At 40.9% G+C, this 26853-nt stretch overlaps 1 protein-coding gene and 1 pseudogene across 1 annotated transcript in view; one reads left to right on the plus strand and one right to left on the minus strand.

Moving 5' to 3' along the window:
• Positions 1-26853, minus strand: part of Efcab3 (EF-hand calcium binding domain 3) — a 418970-nt gene that overhangs the window by 84901 nt on the left and 307216 nt on the right. Inside the window, exons 137-154 of the mRNA XM_085829216.1 lie at positions 25526-25579; positions 24140-24244; positions 22956-23009; positions 22181-22285; positions 21449-21502; positions 20849-20953; positions 18013-18066; positions 17168-17272; positions 16320-16373; positions 15706-15810; positions 13691-13741; positions 11908-12012; positions 11290-11343; positions 10544-10648; positions 9637-9690; positions 4648-4752; positions 4132-4185; positions 3581-3685 (exon numbers count right to left, since the gene is read on the minus strand). Coding sequence (XP_085685342.1) covers positions 3581-3685; positions 4132-4185; positions 4648-4752; positions 9637-9690; positions 10544-10648; positions 11290-11343; positions 11908-12012; positions 13691-13741; positions 15706-15810; positions 16320-16373; positions 17168-17272; positions 18013-18066; positions 20849-20953; positions 21449-21502; positions 22181-22285; positions 22956-23009; positions 24140-24244; positions 25526-25579 — 1428 coding nt within the window. The remainder of the gene's footprint in view (positions 1-3580; positions 3686-4131; positions 4186-4647; positions 4753-9636; positions 9691-10543; positions 10649-11289; positions 11344-11907; positions 12013-13690; positions 13742-15705; positions 15811-16319; positions 16374-17167; positions 17273-18012; positions 18067-20848; positions 20954-21448; positions 21503-22180; positions 22286-22955; positions 23010-24139; positions 24245-25525; positions 25580-26853) is intronic.
• On the plus strand, positions 28-1855 carry LOC110304568 (targeting protein for Xklp2 pseudogene; annotated as a pseudogene).

Genomic DNA, 26853 nt, shown 5'->3' on the forward strand with positions numbered 1-26853 from the left:
TTTGAAGAAAACTAAAATTTAAGTAAAATGATAAGGTGAGACCTAATCAGGTGAAGCCTGTGGCTTGTAAGGAGTGAGAACTGTCTTCTTTCCCATACCCTTGGTTAAATGAGATGGCAACCATCTGCAGGAACACAGCCCTCCCAGAAACCACCCATTCCAGACCTCATCCTGGAGTTTTCAGACTCCAGTAGTATGACTTAATACATTTTGTTCTGTAAGCCACCAAATCGGTGGCTTTATTGTTATGGCACTCGGAACAGACTCATACAGGTTCTGGTTAAATAAAATTCTTCAACTGTGACGGTTCAAAGATTTAACCATGGTCTAGAATTATCTCTAACTAGACATTTTATCTTTAGTCCATAAGCATATTCTAGTCTATGACCATAAAGTCGAGGAAAGCAAAGGAATGTAAACATGATTAACATGTTCATTATGTTCAATCATGCTTCCCCACTTGCATTCCTTACTCACTAGCGAGGACAAAGGGGGGTTATTTTTTAGTTTTTAATGCATCAAGTATTCATCAGATGTCTACCATACCCAAGGCCCTTATTCAGTGCCGAGAATACAATAGCCAACAAAATGTCTGCTCCCATGGTGGCAGGAATTAATGCCTTAGTTTTTAACTCCAGTTCCAAGGAATCTGAGCTCCTCGTCTGGAATCTTTAGGTACCACGATGTGCATGGTGCGTATACATACATAGCAGCCACTTGGTTACAAACAGTTTCATACCCAGCAGAGAGTGCTGTACTGAAACACAGAAATGTATTTCCTCCTAACTAAGACAATATTTTAACAAATACAGATTCAAAGCACGGGAACTTGATCCCAGAATTTTTGGAAGTGGCCCCATCTTGCCCAAGAGACCTCCTGTTATTCCTCTTACTCAGCCTGTTGGTTTTGATTTGGAAACTGAGAAGCGAATCTATGAGCAAGAGTCAAAGGAAAAACCAGAAGATGAACAATTGAGCTTCATTCCAGACCTTGCTCTACTAAGATCTTGAAAGATGTCGTGAGTGTTCCTGAAAAGAAGGGAATTCCAGCCACTGTCCCTAAGTCTCCAGTTTTTGCATTGAAGAACAGGAATCCAAGCGCCCATCTAAGAAGATGAGGAATAGGCAAAACCAGTAATGATAAAAGTTCAACCTGTGCCACATTATGGGTGCCTTATAAGCCCCACATCCCAGAGGCAAGACATGTGGAGGTGTGCCCTTTCTCCTTTCATACCCAGGACAAAGAATGCCAGTTACAGAAGGAGAAAAAGAAAAAAATAAAAGAAATGCAGAAAGGGGAGGCACCCAAGTTCAAGGCATTTCCTGTGCCCCATGTTGACACCATTAACCCGCCAGAGAAAAAGGTAAAGGATGTGACTCAAGCTGCACCTTTCTCTCTGGAGACAGACCCAGGGAGGTGCCCACAAGGCTGAAACGGAAGCACCAGCTGGAGGAAGACCAGAAGCCGCAGAAGGAAGCAGCTTGCTTCAAGGCTCGTCCAGATACCGCCATCTCCCAAGAGTCCTTTGTTCCCAAGAAAGAGAAAAAAAATCAGTTGCTAAGAACCCTTCTGGTTCTCTAGTTCAGGAACCTTTGCAGCTGCCCACCGAGAAGAGAGCCAAAGAGCAGCAGGAGCTGGATTAGAAAATGGCTGAAATAGAGGCCTGGGAACTGCAGCAGTTGGAGGAAGTCAGGCAGCAGGAAGAGAAACAGCAGAAGGAAGAGCTAGCCAGGCTCCGGAAAGAACTGGTGCATGAGGCAAACCCAATACACAAGTACTCGGCCGTAGAGGTAAAATCCAGCGAGCTGCCTCTGACTGCTGGTGTCTCCTAAGTTCTCCACTGAGTTCCAGTAGGAGCTGCATCTACATCACAGGCACGGAGAACACGTCTTCAGTCTCACCCACCGCGTGTGGAAACACACCTGACAACTATGGATACCAGGTGCTTTGAAGATCACTTGACACAGATACTGGGAAGCTAAGGAGACACTGCTCATTTAGACTTTAATCAGACTTATAGTTATTTCCTTCAGACATTAGTTGACCCTTTCCTGTTGGTCTTAACTCTAGCTAGGATTTCATGTATTCGTTTTGGCATAGTCTACTTTTCACCTAATCTGCCCCTAATTCCCCTTTATATATGTATTTTAAGCATAAAATAAAGGCAGTCAAGTTCTGGGTTGTGGTTTCAGTTTCAGTGTAAGTGAAAAAAAAATAAAATTTAAGTATCTCCCTTGCTATTTTACATCTATATCTATCTATCTGTCTATCTGTCTGTCTGTCTGTCATCTTTCCTCTATCAGTCACATCTATTTATCTATCTTTTCTGCATATAGCGGGAAAGGCAGTGTGAACATAACAGCACAGGCGTGGAGGTCAGTGGAGCTTGAGAAAGTCGATGGTCTCCTTCTATCACGAGGGTCCTGGGGATCAAACTCAGGTCTTTAGCCTTGGCAGCAAGGCTGCCAACAGACCATCTTGCCAGCCTTCAAATATTCCCTTTAAGGAACTTTTTTACTTGATCCCAACACCGACTATGATCTTTTTTCGATACTCTCTGGCATAGGAACTCTGGTAGAAGCATTGGTGGCAATTAATGGTGTATGATCTATATCAAATTAACCTCAAGAGACAGCATTTTCCTGTCCTTTAGGTCTGGGTCTCTATGTGCTTCTGATTTTTTCTAAGAAACCAATAAACATACTTAAAGAGTTTCCATGGAGGAATAAAATTATTCTTTTTAAAGTTCTGGTCATGTATTTGTTTCTCTGAAGCACTTACTTTGGACTGGACTCAGCAGTAGAATTTCTCAGTGAACACAGTCTACGTATGTCTTTTGGCTCTCTGTTCCTGGCACTTTTCTTTGGCTTTCTTCCTTCTCTTGGCCAAAAGCTTACTATATTCTGAAGCCCCCTCCTTGTTTTTCTTAATGTGTTGTTTTTCGGAGTACTACATTAGCATTTGTGTTGCAAGACACTGGAGTATGAAGGTGCTGACTCTTGGGCATTTTGGCTCTGGACTTTAGGCCTTTGTTTAAGGGCCTTCTGACTGCATTTTTTTATTTTAAAGAGAGATCAAGATTCAGGAGCTTTTAAATTCTGCTAGCTCTTTTGAGCTCCCCTGCCAAAACACAGTAGTATTTGTTAGTCTAGGACTATTTTTTTTTTTTAAAATACAATAACCAAGTTGAGAACACTCAAATGGACATCCACCATGACCTATGAACAGACTAGGTTCTTTTTCCAGTTCTCCTTGGTCTATTAGAAGAATGTCCTTATTGAAAAGCAGATGCACTCTGCCGGAAGTCAAGACATTTGCTATCCAGAGAAACCCTGTTTATCATTCCCACTGATAAACAACCCTTCCATTCTTCACCCAGAGCACCAGCAGCCACTTCTGTGGCCATGCGCTTCTCAGAGAATGTACCAAGCTTGCATTTATATGCTTCTGTGAGTTTCTGACAGCTGGTGTCTGGGAAGGGGACAGCCAGCTTCATTTTGATGCAGCCCACTACCTAGGGATGCCCCATAATATAACTAAAATTCTTTTTGTAGAGCACTGTGTGTTTGAAATACTCACTATCAGTGGGCACATTGTTAATTATTTTTTCTACTTCCTCTTCCTCAATAGGATATCCAAGGAATTCAATAGTTTCGTAAACATGATCAACACTGACTTTTCCGCCTTAAGAAAGAGAGAATAGAAGAAATTTGGTTTTATGTCAACAGGAAAAAAAATATGATAGCCTTTATCCACCAATTCATATAATCAGGAGATGAAAAGTCACAGCACCATAAAGCTCTTGAAGTGAGTAAACGGAATTGGTTGGGAATTCAGAAAAGGAAAGCTGTCCCCTCTCTGAACTCTAGAGAACACTGTCACAACTGTCTCTGGGATGAGTCTACTCTTAAGAGTAGACAAGACTTACTCTCACAGCAGTTGACAACTTAGCCAACGCTTTCCTAACAGCATGGAAAGAGTTAAAATTGCTACAGACAGATGGGTAATTATGCCAGATATTGATATGTGTTCGGTGCCTGCACTACCAAATACAACAATGCAATTAGTACTGTTAGCAGAGAAAGAAAGGGTGTTGTGACGTTTCTTCTCTCAGAACACTTCTCACTCACTCCTGAGAGTCCGCATCGAGTCTGCCAACACATTTTTAAACACCATGTTGTCATCTGGAAGGTAAAGGTCACATTGATTAGAGAAGTGAAAAGCCAAGAAGTTCTGTTATCAATGTTATTAGTCATGTCGAGAGTTTACGGGAGCTCTCAAGGCTGACCATTCTCTTTTGGTAACTGATAGAAGTGCAAGTACAACTGGAACGCACGGAAACACAGGTGTTTTCCTTTTGTTGTCCTCTGAGGTTCTCCTTTTTGTTCCATAAATCTTTTCATCATCTTTTCTGACGTTAGCTTTAAGCATGTTACAGATTTAGAATTGTTATTTAAAATTGTTTATTCATAATTATCAGTACCTCCCCCAAAGTATTATCTCCCAATTTAGCATTTGAATAACGAGGAAAGTATACTTTTCTCTTCATTTTCAACAAGCCGTTAAATGACTATGCTCATATAACCTTCTACATAGAGCCCATGCCCAGGGGTCCCCCAACTGACGGTGAGGTGTGAAGTGCTTACCATCTGCTGGAACTTGGCTCTGTAACAGCCGGCTTTCACTGCTTGTTAATTCAATGCCTACGGTTTCCAGATATGGTTTTAGATCACTGGCATTTATCTGAGGGCCTTTAGAAAGACGAGAGACATAATGAACAGACATTTTCATATACAATGATTCTTCATTAAGGAAATGACAATAAAGGTTGTAAGAGGCATAGTAGCAGAAGGCTGAAGATACAGAGAGGCTCATCTTGTCTGCAGAGCATTACAAGAAGGAGCTAAAAGCATACTTCCTTTAGCAGTGAAAGAAGCGAACAATGAACGAAGACCAGAGAGATGATGGATGAGAACGTCCAGTGAGGGGCAGGAGAGCAGAGAAGGTGGTAGGGAGACACATCCGGCACAGCAGTAAACCGTAGCAGAAACCAGGTAAAGTCGGGAATGTTAAAATTAAGGTGAAAGTAAATAAACCATGGATAATAATAAACACAGCTGGGTAGTGAAAGAACCCCCCTCAGTGGGCTGTTAAGCCAAACGGAAAAGGAGAGCCACTATAAGCTTCATGCCCCCCATCAGTTATTCGCCAGAGAATAACAAAAGAAAAGACAGATCTGCCATCCATGTATAAGGTAGACACCAGACACTGAGAGGGTGGGTTATTTGAGGCAGGGAGAGTTGAAGGGCCTGCAGACTTACTTCTCCAGTTCCTAAAGGTCTTTCCTTGCCTCTCTGGCTAAGCTGGTGACCACTCTGAGAATCAGCATGGGCCCAGGAAACTGGTTGTGACTTGGAAACAGATCCATGGACACAGGTCTACTTTGTGGTGCAGAAGGTGCAATTGATGCCTGACCTCTGGAATTACTGCCAGGCAAGGAATGGACAGCCAGAGAGTGTGTGGGCAGGAATGGAGATAAGCCAAGCCAGGTCCCCTGAGTCATCGCCCTGTGCCCTGCCCGGCCCCACCCAGCCCCACCACACAGATTGTTTTGGCTTGATTAGTCTCTGCACTTTCATGACTAGGGATACTTGGTGGGGACTCAGCAGCTGCTTGGGCATTCCCCTGCCCCAGCAGTGCTGGCAGGGTGTGTCTGGTGAAAAGGGGCACCCAACTGGATGGTCTTCAGGCTTCTGTACCACTCACATCTGCAGGAGTTCAGCCCTTTCCCTTGTGTCTGAGACAGCCCTTTCCAGGGCTAGTGTGGTCCAACTGCCCCCTGACACCCACACCAAGTAAACTGAAACAAAACAAAACAAAACAAAACAAAACAAAACAAAACAAAACAAAACAAACTAGGAAGCCTGGCAGAAAATGAAGGCTCCATTTTCTATCTAGTAACCAAGATTAAAAATACTGGTTTGAAAAAAAATTTTTTTTATCTTGCTTTGTTCTTATATGTACTTCCTTTATCTCATGAGCTTTTCTGTTTTGCTTTTCTATATCTCCACCTCTCCTTTATAAAGATTTACTTTAAAATATCGTGTGGGAATTTGTGTGGGTATGTGTATGCATTTGTACCTGTTGGATGAGAGCCAGAGGCGTCATATTTTTTGGAGCTGGAGTTACAGGCAGTTGTAAGCAGCCTGATGTGGGTGCAGAGAACTGCACTTGGGTCCTCTGGAAGAACAGTATGTGCTCTGAGGTGCTGATCCATCTCTTCAGCTCCACCCCCACTTCCTATTAATTATTCTACATATATATCCTAGCTTCTTTCATTTTGATCCTCATTGGGCACATAATTAGTGTTACCACTAAAAAAACAAATGCATTTAAACATCAGCTTTGTTCTTAAGTAGTTATCACTTAACTACTCTCTATAGAAGAGAAAGCGGTCCTCTTTCTATTCTGAGAGGCAATGGTAACTAACATTTCAGGGAAGACCGCCCACTTAAGACTGAAAGAGGTATCTATCTTAACTGTTATGTTCATACCACAAGCTAGACAAAAACAAAATAAAACAAAACCAAAACAACAACAAAAAACCCCTGAAGAGACAGTATCTCTTCTCAAAGCCCAGAACTCTTTAGAAATCAAGTCCAAAGATACTGAAAGGACTGAAATGCTGGACAAAGAATTCAAAAGTCTGCTTGAAAAATGATCTGAAACTCCAGTGAGGATTCAAAGGAAGTCAATTCAAAACTTGGCTGAAAAGCTCTGTAAGGACAGTGAAACACACACACACACACACACACACACACACACACACACACACAGAGAGAAAGAGAGAGAGAGAGAGAGACAGAGACAGAGACAGAGAGACACACACAGACACATAAACACAAACACAGAGACAGATAGGCAGACAGACAGACAGACAGAGACACACACACACACACACACACACCAGGCTACAAAAAAAAAGTCTCACACCAAATAGAAATCTTGAAAATAAAAAGTTGCAACAAATTAAATAAAGAAACTCAGTGAAAAGCATCACCAATAAGCTGAGTCAAGCCGAGGGAGTATTAAGGACTGAGGGCAAAGCTGGAGAACTTATAGTCACATATAATAAGGAAGGGAGAGAACCAAAGCCATCATGACGTCAGCTTCCAAGGACTCTGGGACACAAACAATAGCTCAAGCTTAAGAAACCATGGGGGTAAAAGCAGCACTGTTACAAAACAGAGATGGATTATATGAGGAATCCCCGAGTCTAGGGGAAAAAATGGGATATCCAGGCATGTGAGATATGTAGATTCTCAAATAAACGTGGCCAGAGTAGAACTACTCCACAACACACCAGAGTTAAAATGCTGAGAGACCAGAATGCAGTGTGGAGGGTCGGCAGGATGGCTCAGTGGTAGGGGTCCTGGCTCCCATGCCTGACAACCTGAATTGAATCTCTGAAACCCCTATGATGGAGAGAGAATTCTCACTTCCACACATGCTCTGTGACAGGCACGCCCCTCCACAGATGAGTCCCGAGTTACTGAGAAAAGCGAGCACACCAGAAAGTCTAAAACTCTGAAGAGGATGGAATTATATTCAAGTCCTGGGGGTGAAGGTCTGCTAAATGAGATTACCGTATCTAACAAAGCTATCCCATAATAGTGATGGAGACAAGCACAAACAAGCCGTGACTGTCATGCCAACAGTGCAGACGACATTTAAGTATCATCCTTCCCACAAGGAGGAAGTAAGGCAGACATGATCACAAGACCTTGGGAAATAACATGTTTTATGAGGAGATCAGATAAAGTCATTAGCAAATAAGGAAGCATGATAAACTTAGTAAACTAGCTAACTCTATGATGAAACGAGGGGGAAAGAATAGGGTACAATAGGTGGGCTAGAACCTGTGTCCAGAAGATGTGATGGAGATGACGCAGGTAGCAAAAAATAGACCCCATTCCAGAAAAAGAGACAGAAATACAGATAGACAGATGGACAGGTAAGGGAAGAACATTGGCAACCACAGAGTGAGGGTTGGGGCAACTGAGAAGGGATGGACCCAGGGCAAAATGAGCCAGCAGTACACAGTTCCCGGGGTGGGGGGAGGGGCACTGAAGCCTCATCTGAAGATGGCTGGCCCTGGCTAACAGAGGCTAACAGGCTTACCCACAGAACAAGCTCACAGCTTTTTACAAGCCTTCAATCTGTTTGAGACTTGTGAGACAGCAGCTTCTCTGGCATGATGGGCCAGTAGTGAGGTAGAGGCTCATTTGGTCAGTCTTATGTCTCAGAGGGACTTGTAGCCCAGCACCACCTTGAGACTTATTGCTTAAGACTGAGCCTTCCTGGGGTCTTGAAACATGGAACAGTCACAAGCCTACAGTAAGTAAGGTGAGGCAGGGCCTCAGGAGGTAGTAGTGGAGATGGAGAGGGCTAGATGATGACAAGCAGAAAAGTTCAGGTAGCAGGAGGCTCGGCTTGGGTAGTGGTGTATGTGTGGTGGATGGCAGCCCTGCCTTCTGTGGTAGGAGCCGACTCTGTAGTCAGGAGATAACTATGGAGTCAGCCCCTAGCCTTATGTCAGTGAGTGGATCAGTCTCTAGAGCCACCTTTATAATGTGTGGTTCAGTGCGTTAGCTGTCACTTCAGCTGCTTGCTTGACATCTGCAGTTGTGTCTCTCTAACCAGGGGTATTTAATGTTCGGCAGGTCCATTTGTACAGATCTCAGTACCATGCCTATTTCTCCAAACTCATGCTCTCAGAAGGTAACCCCCTCCTTACTCAGAACACTAGCCACTCCAGGACACACTGGAGGGTCTGACAAGGCTTAGGAACTACACAGCTAAATGGGTAAAGCAGAGGCCATGGGAAAGAGGCCATTAGAGTGAAGACAAGCTCTTTTGGATACTGGCACTTGTCACGTGTGTAGCACTGATGTAGGAGGAACTGGAACTGACAGACGAATGGTAAAACAGATCTACTACACTTGTTTAGGAAATACCAATGCACACAAAATAGAATTTAGCTAAGGGGTACTCAGGGAGTATGTGGCATACTGACCAGACTCATTAAAAACCATAGGAAAATGTATACCTCTAACATGATAAAAGTTTATGTTGCTGGGAAAATATTTCTGGTGAGTTTGCTCACTAAGATTGCCATCAGTTAGGCTTTCTCCAGTAACTAAAAGTCATAAAAGGAACGAATGATTTATTGTAGGTGTGAGGACAGAAGATACTATATTGATGGGCAAAGGTACCTGCTGCATGAGACAGATGATCTGTCTTCAGTTTCCAGGATCCATGTAACAAAGTCAGGTGCAGTGGTGTGCATCATAGTCCCAGAACTCCCTCCCAAAGGACGATGGGAAAGGAGATCTCTCCCCCTCCCTCCCTCTCTCTTTCTCTCTCTGTCTCTCTCTTTCTCACTCACACTCACACACACACACAGATACACACAGACATACATACACATACAATAAAACATCCATGTTATTAATAATTGGGATGAATAAGGCTTTAGTGTTATTTCTAGAACACTGGGATATGCAGCACACACACACACACACACACACACACACACACACACACAGTCTTAACTTTAAATCATTACTTCTCACCAGAAAACAAATAGGCTGCATTTGACAAGGAGTTCAGTGAAAACCTTCCAGTATCTGAAACACAAAGCATAAGTCAGACACAGACCACACTTTTCTTGTTTGCCTGTGAGATTCTTCTAAGTTGTCATTATAGTCACAGGGGGCATTGGCTGTTTCTGAATTGTTTCCTTTCATCCAATCATAAAATAGAATTTTAAAGAAGGTGAATTAACATGCTAAGTTAGATATTCTTCTATATGCTTATTTTGACCTAATGGTTATTTTGTTATTTGTCTTCTTTTGGTGACAGATAAACTTTTCCAGGGCACAAATTCCTGACTTTCTATTTCTAACCCATCTGACCTTCTTCTTATATTTGCTGAATGAAAACACGATGCCTTTTACTGTATGTTATATGTGAAACAATCCCAGACCCCCCTTTCTTTCTCACCTGTCAGAATCTAACCTTTACTACCAGCTACCACAGTAATTTCTATAATTTCTATAATTTCCCTATAATAGTCAGTATAAGTTTAGCAGTAACTCTATCAGTTTTCTGTCACTACTGAGATTAATAGAATATATACTATTAATATATAACATAATAATTATATTAATCTATTATCTATCTATCATCTATCTATCTATCTATCTTTCATCTATATTTTGAGACACTCACTATGTAATCCTAGCTGGCTTCAAACGCACAGAGATCTGCCTGCTTCCACTCCTACCTCCCATCCTCAAAGCTGGGATTAAAGGCATGTACTATCACACTTGGCAAAAGCTCTATTTTTGCCCTGGAGGGTTATAGCTCCATGAGTCTTTCTTTCTTCCTAAGTATACTTAAGTGAGAATACCCCTAGAGAGACTACAAGCAGAGCTCCATGATTCTTCTTATAGGAAGTCATAGTAGTAAATGAAATACCATCAGTTTTCAAGTAGTTCTGTAGTTCTTTCATGTCTTTTTCATCAACATTGTAGGTCATGTTCTCCATGATGGTTTCTAGTTTATTTGTAAAACCTTTTCCTCCTTGAGAAAGGAAGAGATGAAATAAGAAAAAAAATGTAAAATTACGCTTCAATGTTTAAAATTCTACTTAATTCCAGGGACTGGGTCATAAAGGAGAAAAGAAATCAAAACTGAATGTTTAAAGAAAGAATAAAAGCAAGTGCATGGGATGGGTGGAGGGTAGGAAAGAATCAGCCCATATACATGTCAGAAGACATGCTGCCAACATTTTTAGTAGAGCCCTGGAGTAATGGGAGTGACCAAGGCTTGCTAGTTGGTCTTTATTTATTCATAGTAGAGATGTCAGAGGCAACCATAATAACTATGGCTGCCAGGTTTGAAACCTGTCAGATTATCTCCATAAATTTAAAATACAAGACATAAAGAGGGATAAAAAGACTGATAAACTACAGAATATAACACTACAGGTGAGAAGCATTTCTGCATTCAAGTTGTGAGACCAAGGCAAGCAGATCAGTTCAGTTTGGGTGGGAAATGGCCATAATAGAACTATCCCCTGGAGTTTCAGTGCGAGACAGAGAAGTGCCGTGAAACAACCCTCAACGGAAACAAGCTACTGTTACCATTAGGTAATAAGTAGACTTTCCAGAAAGAAACAAACTTGAAGGCTTGTTTCACTTGACATTGCATTTGTTACTCACTGTGAAAAGTTTTTAAACTATCCAACAATCGGTTCCGATACACTTTATTATCAGCTGTAATAGAAGACATAATGTGTCACAGACCAAGAAGTACTGGCACCCATAGCATGACTGTGGACTACCACCATGAAGGCAGTAACCTTATAGATGTGGCATATATAGTCTGTTATCTATACAGCCTTCTTCAACTTGACTTTATCAATAATGTGAAGAATTGGATGTTCTAAATGTCTCATTTTGCTAGGCTAGTACTGATTTGACATGTTCCCATTTGCCTTGCCTTCTCTCCTCTCTTTAATTTCTTTGTGCTTTAGGGTTATCAGACATTACAGAAGTAATGTCTCAACTCAAAAACTTGTAATCATATCTTGATTCATGAATGAATTTTTTTTCTTAAGAATTCTCAAATTCAGTCCCAATAGAGTAAGCCCCTATGTAAAATAGTTTCCATCGACGAAAAGACTTGTGACTTTTTTTTTTAAAGACTTGTTAATCTTACCACTTAAGATGTCCTCAATGTTAATGTGTAATGTATAGTCAAGGACTCCCAGCTAGCCTCCATAACGCACATGCTCAACCCCTCCCCCCAGAAGCTGCGGTTGAATCAGGGATGCTCACAGGTAATCGGCAGAGTCTTCATCAGCTCCCAGCGCTCCTTAAGTGTGAGCTCTACCCCTATGGTTTTCAAAACATGATCTATTTGATCAACATCCACTTTGTTTCCTTTGAAATAAATAGAAATGAGAGCAAAATGATTAGAAACTGTGTCATCTAAGTTTACCTGAAGGGTTGGATGATCAAAAGTCTAAGTCAAGAGTCTAAGAGGATATAAAAAAAAAAGACATAAATTGCTCAATTCTAGACAGAAAAATAATTTGTAAGTTCTAATGAAATGCCTGACATCATTTTGTTCTAACCCCAGTTTGTGTTTGCCTAGACAGTTCTCAGCTCCCTACCCACCTCTCCAATGCACATGTCTGCCTCAAAAACACATTTGAGATTTCTAAGGCCTTGACCATGGTCCTAATGTATTAACCAAAATAATTAAAAAAAAACTAAAATAACTAGAAAAAATATAAGTGAAAAATAATTTACATGTTTGGTCTAACATATTACTATGCTCTGCCAGGAACGAATATTTTAAGGTTACTCTGACCTCATTTAACTTTGATATAAACTATGGTCTTTGTGGTTTTTGCCTTTAGAAACCTGCATCCTGACCTGGCTACAAGAGATTTTTCAGAGGCACAAGCCCACTTTTGGTTGGGCCATCCAAAATACAAAAACACAAAAGCAAAACTCATAATTGGCTCTATCACTGGGGTTGTGAGTAAGTATCTCTGGTGGATCATGGCATTCATTTCACTGAGCAACAGTATAAATCAATATTCTGACATGGAGGTCATAGATCGATATGGCTATGGTATAAATGACTAAATACGTGTTTTTATAGATAAATAATGCCAATTTAAATGTTTTGTTTAGTCTTTGGTAGCTAGATATGCAAATACAATGCATTCAGAACACTTCGTACCTTGATTTCCAAGTCAGATCCCCCACATACCCTGCCCAAATTTCTGTTGTTTCCTTCTGTTTGTTGTTGTCATCATCTGGTTGTTGTTTGTTTTAATAACCCCGTGTTGGATTACTGCTGCCCATATACATATGTATGCAGAGCGCCCTCTACTGGAGCATGAGCAAAGACCACACCACTGAAGGGAATTGACTCTCCCTCTCAACAATTGGCTAACAACTGCCAATAGCTCTTCAGCTAGGAGGTGGGCCCTCACGAGCCCCACCCCTCTGCATGCAACCCGTTTCCTATTTTTACACTATATGGCATGATGAGGAAGGTGATCTATTCCTAAAATGGTTAGATTTTTAGGGTAAAATAGAATAAAAAGATTTAATCCTAAAAATAAGACTATGCCATTATTTTTCTAGTGATCATGGTTACCTGGGTTTATTTTGGCCGTGTGAACAATGCAACTAATTTAAATCATCGAGAAAGAAAACACAGGGAGACCCAGGATACTTCAACAATAGAAAAATGTAACAGTTTTGCCAAAAATTAATTTGGACTGCTGGATAGAATGTTTTAATTTTTTATTACTATTTACTATTCATTTATTTATTCATGTATTTATCATGTTGTGGGCATCCTCATGGGAGTCAGAAGACAATTTACAGGAGTAAGTTCTCTCCAGTATATAGGGACTACCAAGTGTCTCACAGAGATGCATGAAATATATTGTTGTTATATCAGTAAGACTAACTAATTAATAAATTAATAAATTTGTACTAAACGAAGCCCCCATAACGAGGCTTGGGTATTGAAAAGTGTGACGTGTAAGCTTCATTGTGACTGAAAGTCGTTTTTGCTCCGTGGCCTTTCACTGACCTGTGAGCAACTCCACATTCTCCATCATCTCCCTCATGTTGACCATCTCATCTGCAAAGACAAAATGCACATAAGACCCAGGCACGGTGATTCGTACCCAGAAACACAAGACCTTACAGTGTGAGGTAAAACACCGAAATTCAAAGGTTCACCCTGATTTGTTCTGCTAATACACTAATCTTTCCCAGATAAACATGGACTTGAAAACTGACGGTCCGAATGTGATAAACAAATACAGTGCAGGAGGAAAAATTGCAGGATGTACCATGTCTATGTGCACCGGTGCTAGGAAATTTAAAAAAGCCTTGTTTATCTTTCGCTTGGCTCATTCCACTTTAGAGTCCAAGAGCAATCTGTTTGATCACCTTAGAATAACAGATTTAAAAAAGCAGTATTGTGTGCCCGGAGGTTGTGGTGCACACCTTTAATCCCAGTACTTAGGAGGCAGAGGCAGGCAGATCTCCGAGTTTGAGGCCAGCCTGGTCTACAGAGCAAGTACCAGACCAGCCAGGGCTACACAGAGAAACCCTGTCGCAGGAAAACCAAACCCAGCTATATTGTAGCTAACCATCTGTCTGCATAGAGTAGGAGCCATACATACTAGGCTATTTGCTCTAGATTAGCTTGAGGGTTGCATGTGCTGGAAACTCACTCCCTTCTAATCAGGTCTAAGTGAAAAAAAGAAACCCAATGAGAATGAGACATCACCTAACTGGAGTCAGAATGGCTGTTATTAAAGGGATTAAACCCCATCCATGCTGTTGAGTGTATGAGAAAGAACAACTCTTACGCACTGTTAGTGAGAGTAACATTGGTACAGCTGTTACGGAAAGCAACATGGAAAGTTCTCAGTAGGTAGAAACACTTGGTACCGAACAGAAAATGGAATTACTGCTGGGGGTGGGGGGCAACAATTCCGCAGCTCGGTAGAGAGCTAAAGGTAGGGGCTGAGGACTGAAGAGAGGTCTGGGGCTAATTAACAAGGGCATCACCACACACAGGTGATGCTCACCATGACGAGGCTCAGAGTAGATGAGGGCTAGCAGGGGAGGGGGGTCCCCTGATGACCTGCAGGACTTTATATGAAGTGAGTCAGAGACAGACACTGCTCTCTCTCATGGTAGACTGTGAAAGCATTGATCTTCAGGAGCTGGATGCAGATACTAGTCAGAGGACCCATAAGCATCATTCAAGTCAGTGCCAAGAAGCCAACTGTACAGCGAGTGACACAGTTAATGATCATTTGTCGAGTTATTCATTCATTCATTCATTCATTTATTTAGAAACAGGGCTTCTCTGTGTAGGCCTGGCTGTGGCTGTCCTCAAACTCACAAAGATCTACCTGCCTTTCTGCCACTTGTGTGCTGGCATTAAAGCCATGCCACCACCACACCCAGCTTTTTTTTTTTTTTTTTGAGTTCTTTAAAAAGTGTAAATGAGCATATTGTTTGCTATCATCAGGAAAATGAGAGAAAATGATAACTGTGTGAGATGACACATTTGTTAATTAGATTTAATTATTTAATAAGTAAACTTTAAACACAGGATATATACATTAAAAAAAAAAAAAAACCAAACCATCTAGGATGACTTGGCCTGCTTTCTCTCCTGAATCTTGTGGTGATTTGATAGATTTAATTATTTTTCTCCTGAAGGCCAGAAGAGAGAGTGAGATCCCTGGAGCTGGAGTATTTACTGGCAATCAGGAGCTATCCAACATGGGTGTTGGGAACCAAACTTATGTCCTCTGGAACAGTGGTGGGCTCTCTTAAGCATCAGTTCTTAGCTCTTGCTCCTTTCTTTTCCTATTGACATGATCCTTTGTTTCTTTTCTCTGGCGTAGGTCATTAAATATTCTCAGTGGTATAAGGGTTTATAAGTGGAACCCCTCGCTCGACAGATGAGCATTTCTGACTGAAGCACCACGATCCAGGAAAACAGGTTTCCCCACGAGCAGATCTGCAAGTTTATCAGTGGCGCCGAGAGGCTCTCAGAAGACCTAACGGCAATCTCACCTTCAACTGGCAGACGGCTGGTCAGGTCTTCGATTTCTTCATCCTCCAGGTTGAAGCCCAAGTCTTCTAGAATGCCACCCAGTTTGGAGATATGACACTTGGCCCCTTAGGAAAGAAGGAGCCAGAGGCTAAGTTATCATAGACGGAAGCAGTCCACCGCACAATGACAGACAAATAGCTCTCAGGGCTGCAGAGACACTGTGGAAGCTGGGCAACAGTGTATTTGACCAATCCTGCTTCAGAGGGTTCTTTCTTTAGTGTGTGAGAAAGGTATATTTAGAAGTTAATTATATATATATCAGATGAGTTATGTAAGTTTTTAGTTATATATTGAGTATATGTCCTGATTCTATATGCTATCAACTGTATTTTTTAGATGAACTGATAAGTTATATCAGACAACTAGCATTCTTGATCAGCAAACAGAATTTGAAACATCTTCAACTGTCAGAAAATTATAAACTACATTAGTTATAGTTGCATCTAAAAGATCTTTAAATTTAAAGAAAATAAAACAAACCACCTAATTATTGTGTAATGACACGATTTTTTTTAAAGTCAGGGTAAAGACTACAGATTATAGTTTGAATTACCTTTTTGAGATGATCACTTACCAGAATGCCACTTTACATGATCAAGTAATACGTTTTTAAGTATCTTCCCATCGTCTGTAAAATAAGACACATTTATAATTAGAGAGAAATGATGCATACAGTAAGAGGTGCGGAGGGTATAATTCTAAGTGCCCTGCCACCGATACTTTCCCCAGCACTGGACAAAATTCAGCTCCCCCTTTCTTTCTCCTTGTTACTGTTAGTTCACCCTTTTTTTTCTTTGCTCTACTTAAGATTTATTTATTTTAAGGTAACGGTACTATTTTAAAAACATCTGTTTATTTACTTGTGTATGTGTCCACGTGCATGCATCTGTGTGTGCATGTGTGTCTGTATGTGTGTGCATGTGCGCATGAGTGGACGGTGGTCACAGTGTGTATGTAGGTTGGAGTAGAACCTTGAATGTCAACCATCTATCTTGCTTCTGTCTCACTTGCTGTTGCACTGTTAAACTATGCTAGCTGGTCTTCAAGCTCTTGGGAAATCTCCCATCTCTGCTTCTTATCTCACTGTAGAAGGATCAAGATTATAGACCCAAACACTGCAACTTTTTACCTGTGTCCCAGAGATGTGAACTGAGATCATCAGTCTTGGACAGCAAGTGTTTTACCCACTGAGCCATCCCCCACAGCCAGGAACACACTTTTGAAGCCAAGATTCAGTTTAAGGATGCTGCCAGGGATCAAAACAAATTCAAATGCCAAAGACTCATACTTTCCCGACTACAGCTTGATATCTTTGTTTTCTAGGTGTTGTAGGGCAGGAGAAGGGCTAGTTTTTATGATGTTCTCACTCTGAAGTTTATACAAACATGAAGATGCACTCCACAGGGTTCATACAGTACCTACCAGCAACAGGCAACCGTTTCAGCAGGTCATTGATGTCTCTATTTGAAAGCTGTATGCCCATGCCCTCCAGCACTCTATGTGTGACTTTAGCATCGATATTTCCTCCTTTGGAGAAAAAAGAAAAAAGAAAATTGAAAGTGAGAATTGTTTGTTGACTTTGTCTGACAAAACTACTACATGGAAAGGTGTTTCAAATTTGTAGAAACTATGCATTTGTAATGGTGTAAGTGGCCTCAGTAGTCCTACTGTCACTGGTATGTCATAACATTTTCTGAGTTAGAGTAGTTGCTAAGTATTTCAAATGAATGATGATCGGTGTTGACTGTGCTATCATGGAGAAATGCACCATAAAATAAAAAAGAGGTTTCAGAATAAGTGTGGAACTCATTATACATATATATATATATCATCACAAAGTTTTGCCAAAATGAAATAAACAAATTTAATTTTCATGCCAGTTAAAAATTTGAAGCCAGTGACAAGATAAGAAATCTTTAAGGTGTGCATATAATATATATGTGCATCGTTATGCACATATATACATATTGTGACAGGATCCTTCTATTTAGCCTTGGCTAGTCTGGAACTCCCTACTGGAGAACAGATTGGCCTTGAACTCCTGTATTCCTTTTGGATGCTGGGATTACTGGGGTGAACTATCTTACTATGCAGCCCTGGCTGGCCAGGTACTAAGGATCCAGACTGACCTTGCAGCCTTCTTCCTCAGCCTCCTGAGTGTTGAAATTACAAGCACGTACTACATGCCAGCTAAGAAAATTCAATTTCAAAAAAGGGTGTAAATATGAAGCTTTTGCGTAATACCTTTTACAAAATGTCTTGCTTACCAGTGAATTTTCTTACTTCTTTCAGCATTGTCTGCAGATCAATCATCCCAGAAGCTGTAAAAGGCCACAATTTACATTATATGTAACTGTGCACTGATGCAGAGAAAAATGGAACTTTTAAATAGGACTTTTTCTTATAATAATTATTATTTGGGGGGGGGTTGAGACATGGTTTCTCTGTATAACCTTGGCTGTCCTGGAACTAACTCTGTAGACAAAAGATCAAACTCAACTAAGGTAATTTGTCTTTCTTTAATCAGTGTGATAGAAGGAAAAAACCCTAAAACCTAAGTACAGGATTGTAAAAAAATATCTGATGGTTTTCTATAGCGGATAAAGGATTTCAACTGTCAGATTAAAAAAGCCCAATGAATCCTAAGGGAGAAAAGTGAAAACAAATCCAGATATTACAATTGTCTACATCATAGTGAAGCTTCAGAACTATGTCTTAAGAGCAACAATAGCAAAACAATTACTCTTCAAGAATCAGTGAGGTTTTTAACTGACTTCTTATCATGTCTAGCAACATAAGGAAGCTTGATTATAGATGATATTTTAAGCATCCTGAAAGAAAATGACTAACTAGAATTCTATGCTCAGAGAACATATCTATCAAGATATCTCTCTCTCTCTCTCTCTCTCTCTCTCTCTCTGTATGTATGCATGCATGTATTTGTGTGTGTTTTTACTCTGACAGGCTCTCGGATACATAGCTTAGGGTATTCTCAAGCTTGCAATCCTCCTGCCTCAGCCTCTTGAGTGGTAGGATTACAATCATATGAGCATGTGCTACATGCTTAACTGACTAATTGTATTTGTCAATTATATTTGCTTTTGGCAGAGGTGGCAGAAGAAAAGAAATTCCAAAGGCAAAGTTGGAGATGCAACAAAGAATAAAAAGCTAAGAATATGTGTACAGTTGAATATGAGTAAATATGAATAAATATCGGCGTTATAAGATATTATACTACTACATACTTAATTTTGATTGTCAACTTGGTGGAAATGTAAAATCACCATGCAAACAAATCTCTAAGCACATCTCTTAGGGGTTATCTAGATTAGGTTGAGGTGGGAAGATGCACCCTAAGTGTGGGTGGCATCCTTCCCTTGCCTGGTGTCCTCAACGGAATGACAAGAAGGGAGTTGAGTGTAGGCACTCATTGCTCTTTCCTTTTCAACTGTGGATGTGACTGTCAGCTCAAACGAGCTTACCTCCCCTGCCACAAAGGACCACATCTCCTTAAAGGACCACATCTCTTCTTCCTAAGTTGCTTATGTCAGGTATTCAGCACAGCAATAAAACACATAGCTAATACGACTACTGATGCTTTTCTAAATTAAAATAACAGCACAGAACTAAAGAATTAACATTAATATGGCTGGGGGTGGTGGCACATAACTTTTATCTCAGCAGGGTCATGTGGATCTCTGAGTTCAAGGTCAGCCTGGTTTACATAGTGAGTTTCAGAAGAGCCAGGACTACACAGAGAAACTCCATCTTGAAAAATAAACAAAACAAAATTAAACCATTAACAACGAGGAGACAAATAGAGGTAAAATATTCTTAGGTCCTTCTGTTATCCAAGAGAAATGTAATTTAGAGACCCAGGTTCATATCATTCATAGCAAATCTCACTGACAGATGGGGGCCTTCAGTGACTGGGCTAATCAAATGCTGAGATCATCAAGAGGGACAGAAGAGTGCTGGATATTGAGAGAAATTAGGAGACAGTTTATGTATAAAATCAAAGGGGCATCAAGGGACGATCACTGTAATGAATAGAAGGACTGCATTCTTGGTAGTGTTAGTAAGAGGACTGGAAGTATATTTTATTACTTTTTATATACTTATTTGTGGTGTGTGTGTGTGTCTTAGTCACTATTCTATTGCTGTGATAAAATGCCATGACCAAGGTAACTTATAGAAAGAAGCATGTAATTGGGGGGGGGGTAGCTTATGGCATCAGAGGGTTATGCCACGACCATCATGGAGGAGACTGTGCCAGCAGGTAGGCATGCACAGTGCTGAAGCAGTAGCTGAGAGATCACATCTAATCATAAATGGTAGACAGAACAACTGAGACTGGGCTTAGCATGGGCTTTTGAAACCTCACAGTCTACCCTCAGTGACACACCTCTTCCAACAAGGCCACACCCACTCCAACCAGGCCACACCTCCCAATCTTTCCAGGATAGTTCTACTAACTGGGAACCAGACATTCATATAAAAGATCCTTGGGGGCCATCCTCATTCAAATTCCCAAAGCAAATATATGGGTGTAGGCACACACATGTCACAATACCCATACAGTTGTTAGAGGACAACTCACGGGAGTCTGTTCTCTCCTGTCTGTTTCTTTTAAAAAGAAAAAAAAAAAAACATTGCAGCTTAAAATTGCTAGTCTATCAAAGAGTTGAGGCCAGGAAGGACTCCTGTGGGCAGTGCCAAACTAGAGGAAGCACAGACAAGGAAGTACATGGATTGCAAGGTAGAGAAGTACACAGTGTGATGACATAGCCTTCAGAAACTGTAATGATGAAATTAGCAACCTTTCCTGTGTCATAAGCTGTTTTCCTTCACTGTCCCTTAAGTAGAGATGTGACACCTATAACTCACTCTAGCACATTTATCAGATACATCAAAATTAATGAAAATATACTAAACCAAAATGTGCTCTTACACGGCCTGGATTATTCTTTAAGACTAAATATATATGTATGTGTATGTGTATGTGTATATATATTAACCAACAGATGATGCTCCCAGAGGCTTTAGGCATGAGTGCCTGAGGGTAAGCATCCCTAGAAGTTCTGATAAAATCCATATGCTTACCATCAGCTGGAAGGGAGTGTGACACTTCTTTTACTTTCTCATCTGACAGATTGATCTTCAAGTTTTCCAGAACATTTTCTATGTTATTGACATTAACTATCCCACCTAAAGAAAGAATCAGGAACACCAAATGAACTCAGTAACTTCTGTGACTAAGAAAACTTTTACTGATTCCCTCCTATCATGGCTGTCGGCAAGAATGTCAACACCCAAATGTTCAAGTGCCCAGACATGGCCAAACTGGAAAGAAAACTGAAAACACCCTTTCTTGGTCCAGAGGAAAATCCCAAGGAACCTACTCTCCCATCAGTTACAATACTAGGGCTTAAAAGTTCATCTTAGTTTGTTGAGTTAATGAAATCCGCCCACCCCCCAAAATAGTTGATCCTTTATTTTACATTTTCTATGTGGAACCAGATTTGAATTTGATTTTTTTTTTTTTGGTCAAAAGCTAATATCACCAGGAAGATGAAAGACTATTTGGAAACTGGATGTATGGGGTTAGTATGGGAGAGGTGATCTCCATCAGAGGTCAACTGGAGAATGGCACAGGTGAGAGGTAAGGACACTTGCTATCTTTCTTCTCCTTGTGCTCCCCACCTTTGAAGGATTTCAGTTGATCTATCAATCTGCTCTCATGGATATTTCCTTCATCTGAAAAACAGGGGCACACGCACATCACAGAAAAATGGTACGAGCAACTCAGACAGACAGTGCAAAGCCACTATCTCAGTCAAGGGCTCCTCTGGTTTGACTTATAGTTTGATATTTTGCCTTCCCAAGGGTACAAAAGCATGGACCAGAGAACGTTTTCAGAGCCCATGTTGAACTGGATAGGAACATCTAGTCATTTGTTGCAAACATCATACAGGAATATGAATGCATCTTTCCTTTGCTTTGCTTTTCTTATCGTCTTTGTTTCTCCCACTTCCCTCTTCCCACCAGTTTCACTTCCTTCTTACATCTCCCAAGTTGACATTCATTACTAGGGTGAAATGGTATATAATGATGGCTTTTATCTCCAATCACAGGAAATCAAGAAAAGAGAGTTGCAGAAAGAACAAAATTATGATTTCTGGGGTAAGAAAAAGGTCATTTGAAAAATTTTTGCCAGCTCTTGAAAAAAAACAAACCAAAACAAACCAACCAACCAACCAACTAACCAACCAACCAACTAACCAACCAATCAACCATCCACCACTACCACAACAAAAGCAACCACCAACCTAGTACACAGTCAATACCAGAAGACAAAGTTTGCTTTTTAAAAAAATGAGTCTTAACTCCTAAATCGACTTCCCTTAACACTCTCACAGTGTTTGAAAAGCTCACCATCGACTGGTAGATTTGTAATCAGTTCCACCTGTTCTTTGGATGTCAATGTTATCCCAGCATCTTCCACAAAAGTTTTCACATCGTTGACATTAATTTTTTCTCCTTCAAAAAACAGAAATGGTAAGTACAGTCTGCAATATGAAGAGATATCTAAACAGCAAAAAGCACAGAAGAGAATCATCCATGTTTTTATATCACAACATGTAACTGTTAGGGAAGAAAAAAGGCACAAAGCAGAACAAACAGGAAGACAATCAGAACATTTGTCTTTCACTCTGGGGAGAGAAACTATTTAATTACACTTAATTTGAAAAAAAAAAAAAAAAGAATTGTCTGTCGTATATGCATGTGCTGGTGTATTTGTGTGTGGGCATAGAGGTAAGAGGTCAGCCTCAGCTAGGATCCTTCAGGGGACCATACACACACCTTGACTTTTTGAGTCAGTGTTTCTCAGTGACCTGGAGTTCATACAGTGTGATAGGTTGGTTGACCAGGAAGCTCGAGGGATCCACATATTTCTACCTTCCCAGTACTGGGGTTAAAAGGGTGTCCCCCCACAACCTGCTTTTATGTAGGTTCCGGGGCCTGAACTCAGGTCCTCATGTTTGTATGCCAACACCAACCTTGGGACATTTAGATGAGGGAGCAGTACACTGACAAGACTCCAGGGTTTTGTTTATATGCCTCCTGTGCTCGTGAATTTCTGTGCTATTGAAAAGATGTGAGGTATTAAAATTTAGGGGTTTAAAGTTTATATTAACTTTTAACTTGCCTATGACTGAGTTCACATCTGCCAGCACTTTTTTCAAAGGGATACTTCGGTTAGCTGTAATACAGAACACAAACAATTAAGACGCTGACATAGAACTTAGAAAAATTATAAATTAGGATCTGATAGGAGACTGTACATTTTACTAATCTATTTGTGTTTATCTTAAAGTCATATTTCCTGTTATGGGTGTAGAATTCCTCATTGGACTGTGGCCATTGTCTTGAACACAGACAGGGTCTGGCTGTTAGATGTGTCATGTCTTCATGGCACATATGTACCATGACTTCAGTCCTTGCATCTTTAGTTGCCTTCTAAACATGCCTTCAAAAGGAGGTGTTCTCTCTCTCTCTCCTCTTTCTCCCCTCCCCTACCCTCTTCTCTCTCTCTTCTCTCTGTGTCTCTCTGTTGTTGTCATCTGTCTCTCTCCTCTCTCTCTTAACTCTCTTCCTCTCTCTCCTTTCTCTCTTCTCCCTCTCTCCTCTCTCCCCTCCCCTCTCCTCTCTCTCCTCTCTCTGTGTCTCTCTGTTGTTGTCATCTCTGTTTCTCCCCTCTCTCTCCATGTCTGTCTGTCTTTGTCCCTCTCTGTCCCCACATTTAATGTAGATGTTTAGCTAGATGCTTCCTATCCTCCATCTGTTCCTGATAGGTTGTCCCCTGTGTTATCCACTTCTGTATCCATCTCGTGTCACTGATACTTTAGGAAATATTAGTGCTGTTCTACGATTTCCTATTGCAGATCTTTCTGTCTTTGCAATTCATTTACTTTTAACCACTGCTCCCATTTTCTTTTTTTCCTAGAAGTCCTTGGCCTGTCAGTGTGCTCTCAGCACTCACTGGAACACCATGGTGACTTCAGATTCCAAAAAGACAAAAGACAGCATTCCTTCTTGCTTTCAGGCCAAATTCTTCTCCATAAGAAATACCTTAAATTCTCAGATTAATCTAATTGTAGATGCTCTGTGTGTGTGTGTGTGTGTGTGTGTGTGTGTGTGTGTGTGTGTGTATGTGTGTGTGTGTGTGTGTGTGTTGTCTGGATGGCTTGGAACTTACTAGGTAGCACAGGATGGCCTTGGATGGACTTTTAGTAATCCTCCTGCCAATTGCTTAAGTTACAGGCATGTAGGAATACTTATACTTAATCCCAAGATTCTGTGCCCCAGTCCCACAGGCCCCCTGGTGCTTACTGCCAGCAGTCTGCTTCTGTATCACATCCCTCATTTCCTTGTTTTTGAGTTTCAGATCCAAGTTCATGAGGAGTGTCTTCAGATTATTGGGATCAACTCTTCCACCTTAAAAGGAAAAGGGGTGGGGGAAAGGGACAGGAATGTGAGCAAACTCCAATCCAGACATAACGACTTCTCTTGCTAGAGTAACTTTCACCAGGCCTGGCTACTGTTAACAGTTAATTAGCCTGTGTGTGGAGGCATTTGTCTTTACTCCCAGGATCTGGGAGGCAGAGACAGGTAGATCTCTATGAAGCTAGCCTGGTCTTCACAGAGAGTTCCAGGACTTCATAGTAAGACTTTGTCTCAAGAAACAAAGGCAAATAAACAGAATAAAAAAAGATTAGAAAATTATTTGAAAGTGGTTTAGCAATGATGATCCTTTAAAGTTTCCATAACTCTTGGGCTACCAGTTCTACTTTTCATAGAAAGAGGTCATGTCAAAGGAGAAGGGTAGATATATATTGTACTTTTATGTATAACAGATAAAACCAAAAACCAAACGGTACCTCTAGAGGTTAAATATCTACTTAAGTGGGTACTATTGAGTACAATTTTTATTCCACAGAAAAATATAGCTACCTATAATTATTATAAAGGATGGTTATAGTAAGAGAACAGTTTTTAATTGGGTAGAGTTGTGGTGTCATGTAAATTACTGAAGTTGAAATCATTGTCCTAGCAAAAATAGTCACGTCATGAAAGACATGAATGATGCCTGCAATTGTGTCTGCCATTAAACAGCAAGCACATAACTGGTAGTGCGTCTCAAACACATTTATCCCTTGGTCGGACAAATGGATATTCCATATGCCCACCACAAATCAGTTATTTCATTTCAACTGTAGGCATGATTAATTGCTTCCAGCATTGGAAGAGAGCAACTGTTAGACAGAGTATGACCAGGACCCTGGTGTCATGTGTGCAAACTTCCAATGGGATTTTAGAGCCCTTCTGACTGTATGAAAACTTTGATATTTTAATTATAAATGGCTTGAAAATATCAAGTGGTTATGACTGGATAACTGGACTCTGAGTTGCAATATTTCCTTAATTGACCATTGCATTAAATGACAGTTCCAAGCTGAGATGGTGGTGGTTCTAACCCGGCACAGTGATGGTCGAGCTTTCATGAGATCCATCCTAGACACATAGAAATAAAGCTGTGAATTCAAGGCTGATTCCTCTGAACTTGATACTGACCTAATTTACACACCAAATATATACAAAGACATGATCAGTACATAGAAGAGGCACCAGATGAATCATAAACTAGAAGAGAAGGACCAAGGCTGAGACTATCAAATCAATCCTATTTATCACTTTCTCATGACATCTATCACTCACCTTTGGAAGTTCTCAGACTTGACAGGACTCTATTCCGAAAAACATGCTTATTTTCTGTTAAAAAAAAAGTTACAGTTCAGGACAGAGAATGTGTCAGAGGACACAGAGTCAGACTTTTTGTTCTGTGGCTGTGACCTTACAAAATGGTTCCATCTCCATCTTCAAGTCATAATGAGGTTGGGGAGTGAAGACCATGCCAATACAGAGTGAGCGCCTGGTTAGAGGCTGAGAGCTCAGGATAGAAGCTCATCTTGCCTTCTAGCCTTAGGAAGATCTGCACCTCTGTTCCTTCACTGTAACCCTGGGATGAATGTTGTCACAGTGTGTGGCTCCTAAGCACCATTAGGACTGAAATATTAACACATCTACCTCCAAGACAAACACTGGCTTATGTAGGAGAGCCCAAACCACACATTCATTGTTCTTCTTTGTATTCTTTTCCATCTTTAAACATTATTTTTAAAAAAGTATTTACTTTTACTTTTTATGTCTACGAGTGTTTGCCTACATCTATGTCTGTGTACATCACGCTTGCTGGTATACTTGAAGGCCAAAAAGCATATCAGATTCCCTGAAATTGGAGAGACAGATGGCTGAGAACCAAACCTGGCTCCTCCACAAGAGCAACAAGTGTTCTCAACCACCGAGTCACCTCTCTGGCCCCTTAGTTTTTAAATATATTTTCACTGATTCTTTGAGAACTTAATACATGTATATATTGTATTTCAATCACATTCATCCCCCACATTTCCCCCACATCTTCTTCCTCCTCACTTTGTTCTCTTAAAAACATATGCATGCACACCTGCTTTGTCAGTGTCCCTGAAGATCAGAAGATGGGGTAGAATCCTTTGGACCTAGAGTTACAGGAGCTGTGGGCTGTCTGGTGTGGGTGCAGGGAACAGAACTCAAGTCTTCTGAGAGAAGAGCAAGTACTCTTAACATCTGAGCCATCTCTCCAACCTCACCCCCTTTTAAAATAGCCCACTGGATCTGATTAGTACTATTCATATATGCATTAGGGCCCCCGCTGGAGCAAACCACCAGGGACCATGTTCCCAAAGAAAACAATCTCCCTTAGCATTCATCAACCATCTAGGGATGGAGGCTATTGTGTCCCCTCCTCATCTATGCTGGAATGTTGACTTGTTCTCATGCAGGGAACCATTGCTGGGCTCCTGGGTAAGATGGTCCTGGCATGTTCAGATACTGTTTCACCACAGTCCTCCCTACCCTGTAGTTCATAGATCTTCCAGTCCCACTTCCTTGGTGTTCTCTGAGCCTGCCTTCCTTCCATTCTCCCTTCCTGCCTTGCTTTCTTGCTTTCT

Source organism: Mus caroli, unplaced genomic scaffold (assembly GCF_978045245.1).
Source record: "Mus caroli unplaced genomic scaffold, Mus_caroli_1 scaffold_13, whole genome shotgun sequence".
NCBI classification, from domain to species: Eukaryota; Metazoa; Chordata; class Mammalia; order Rodentia; family Muridae; genus Mus; species Mus caroli.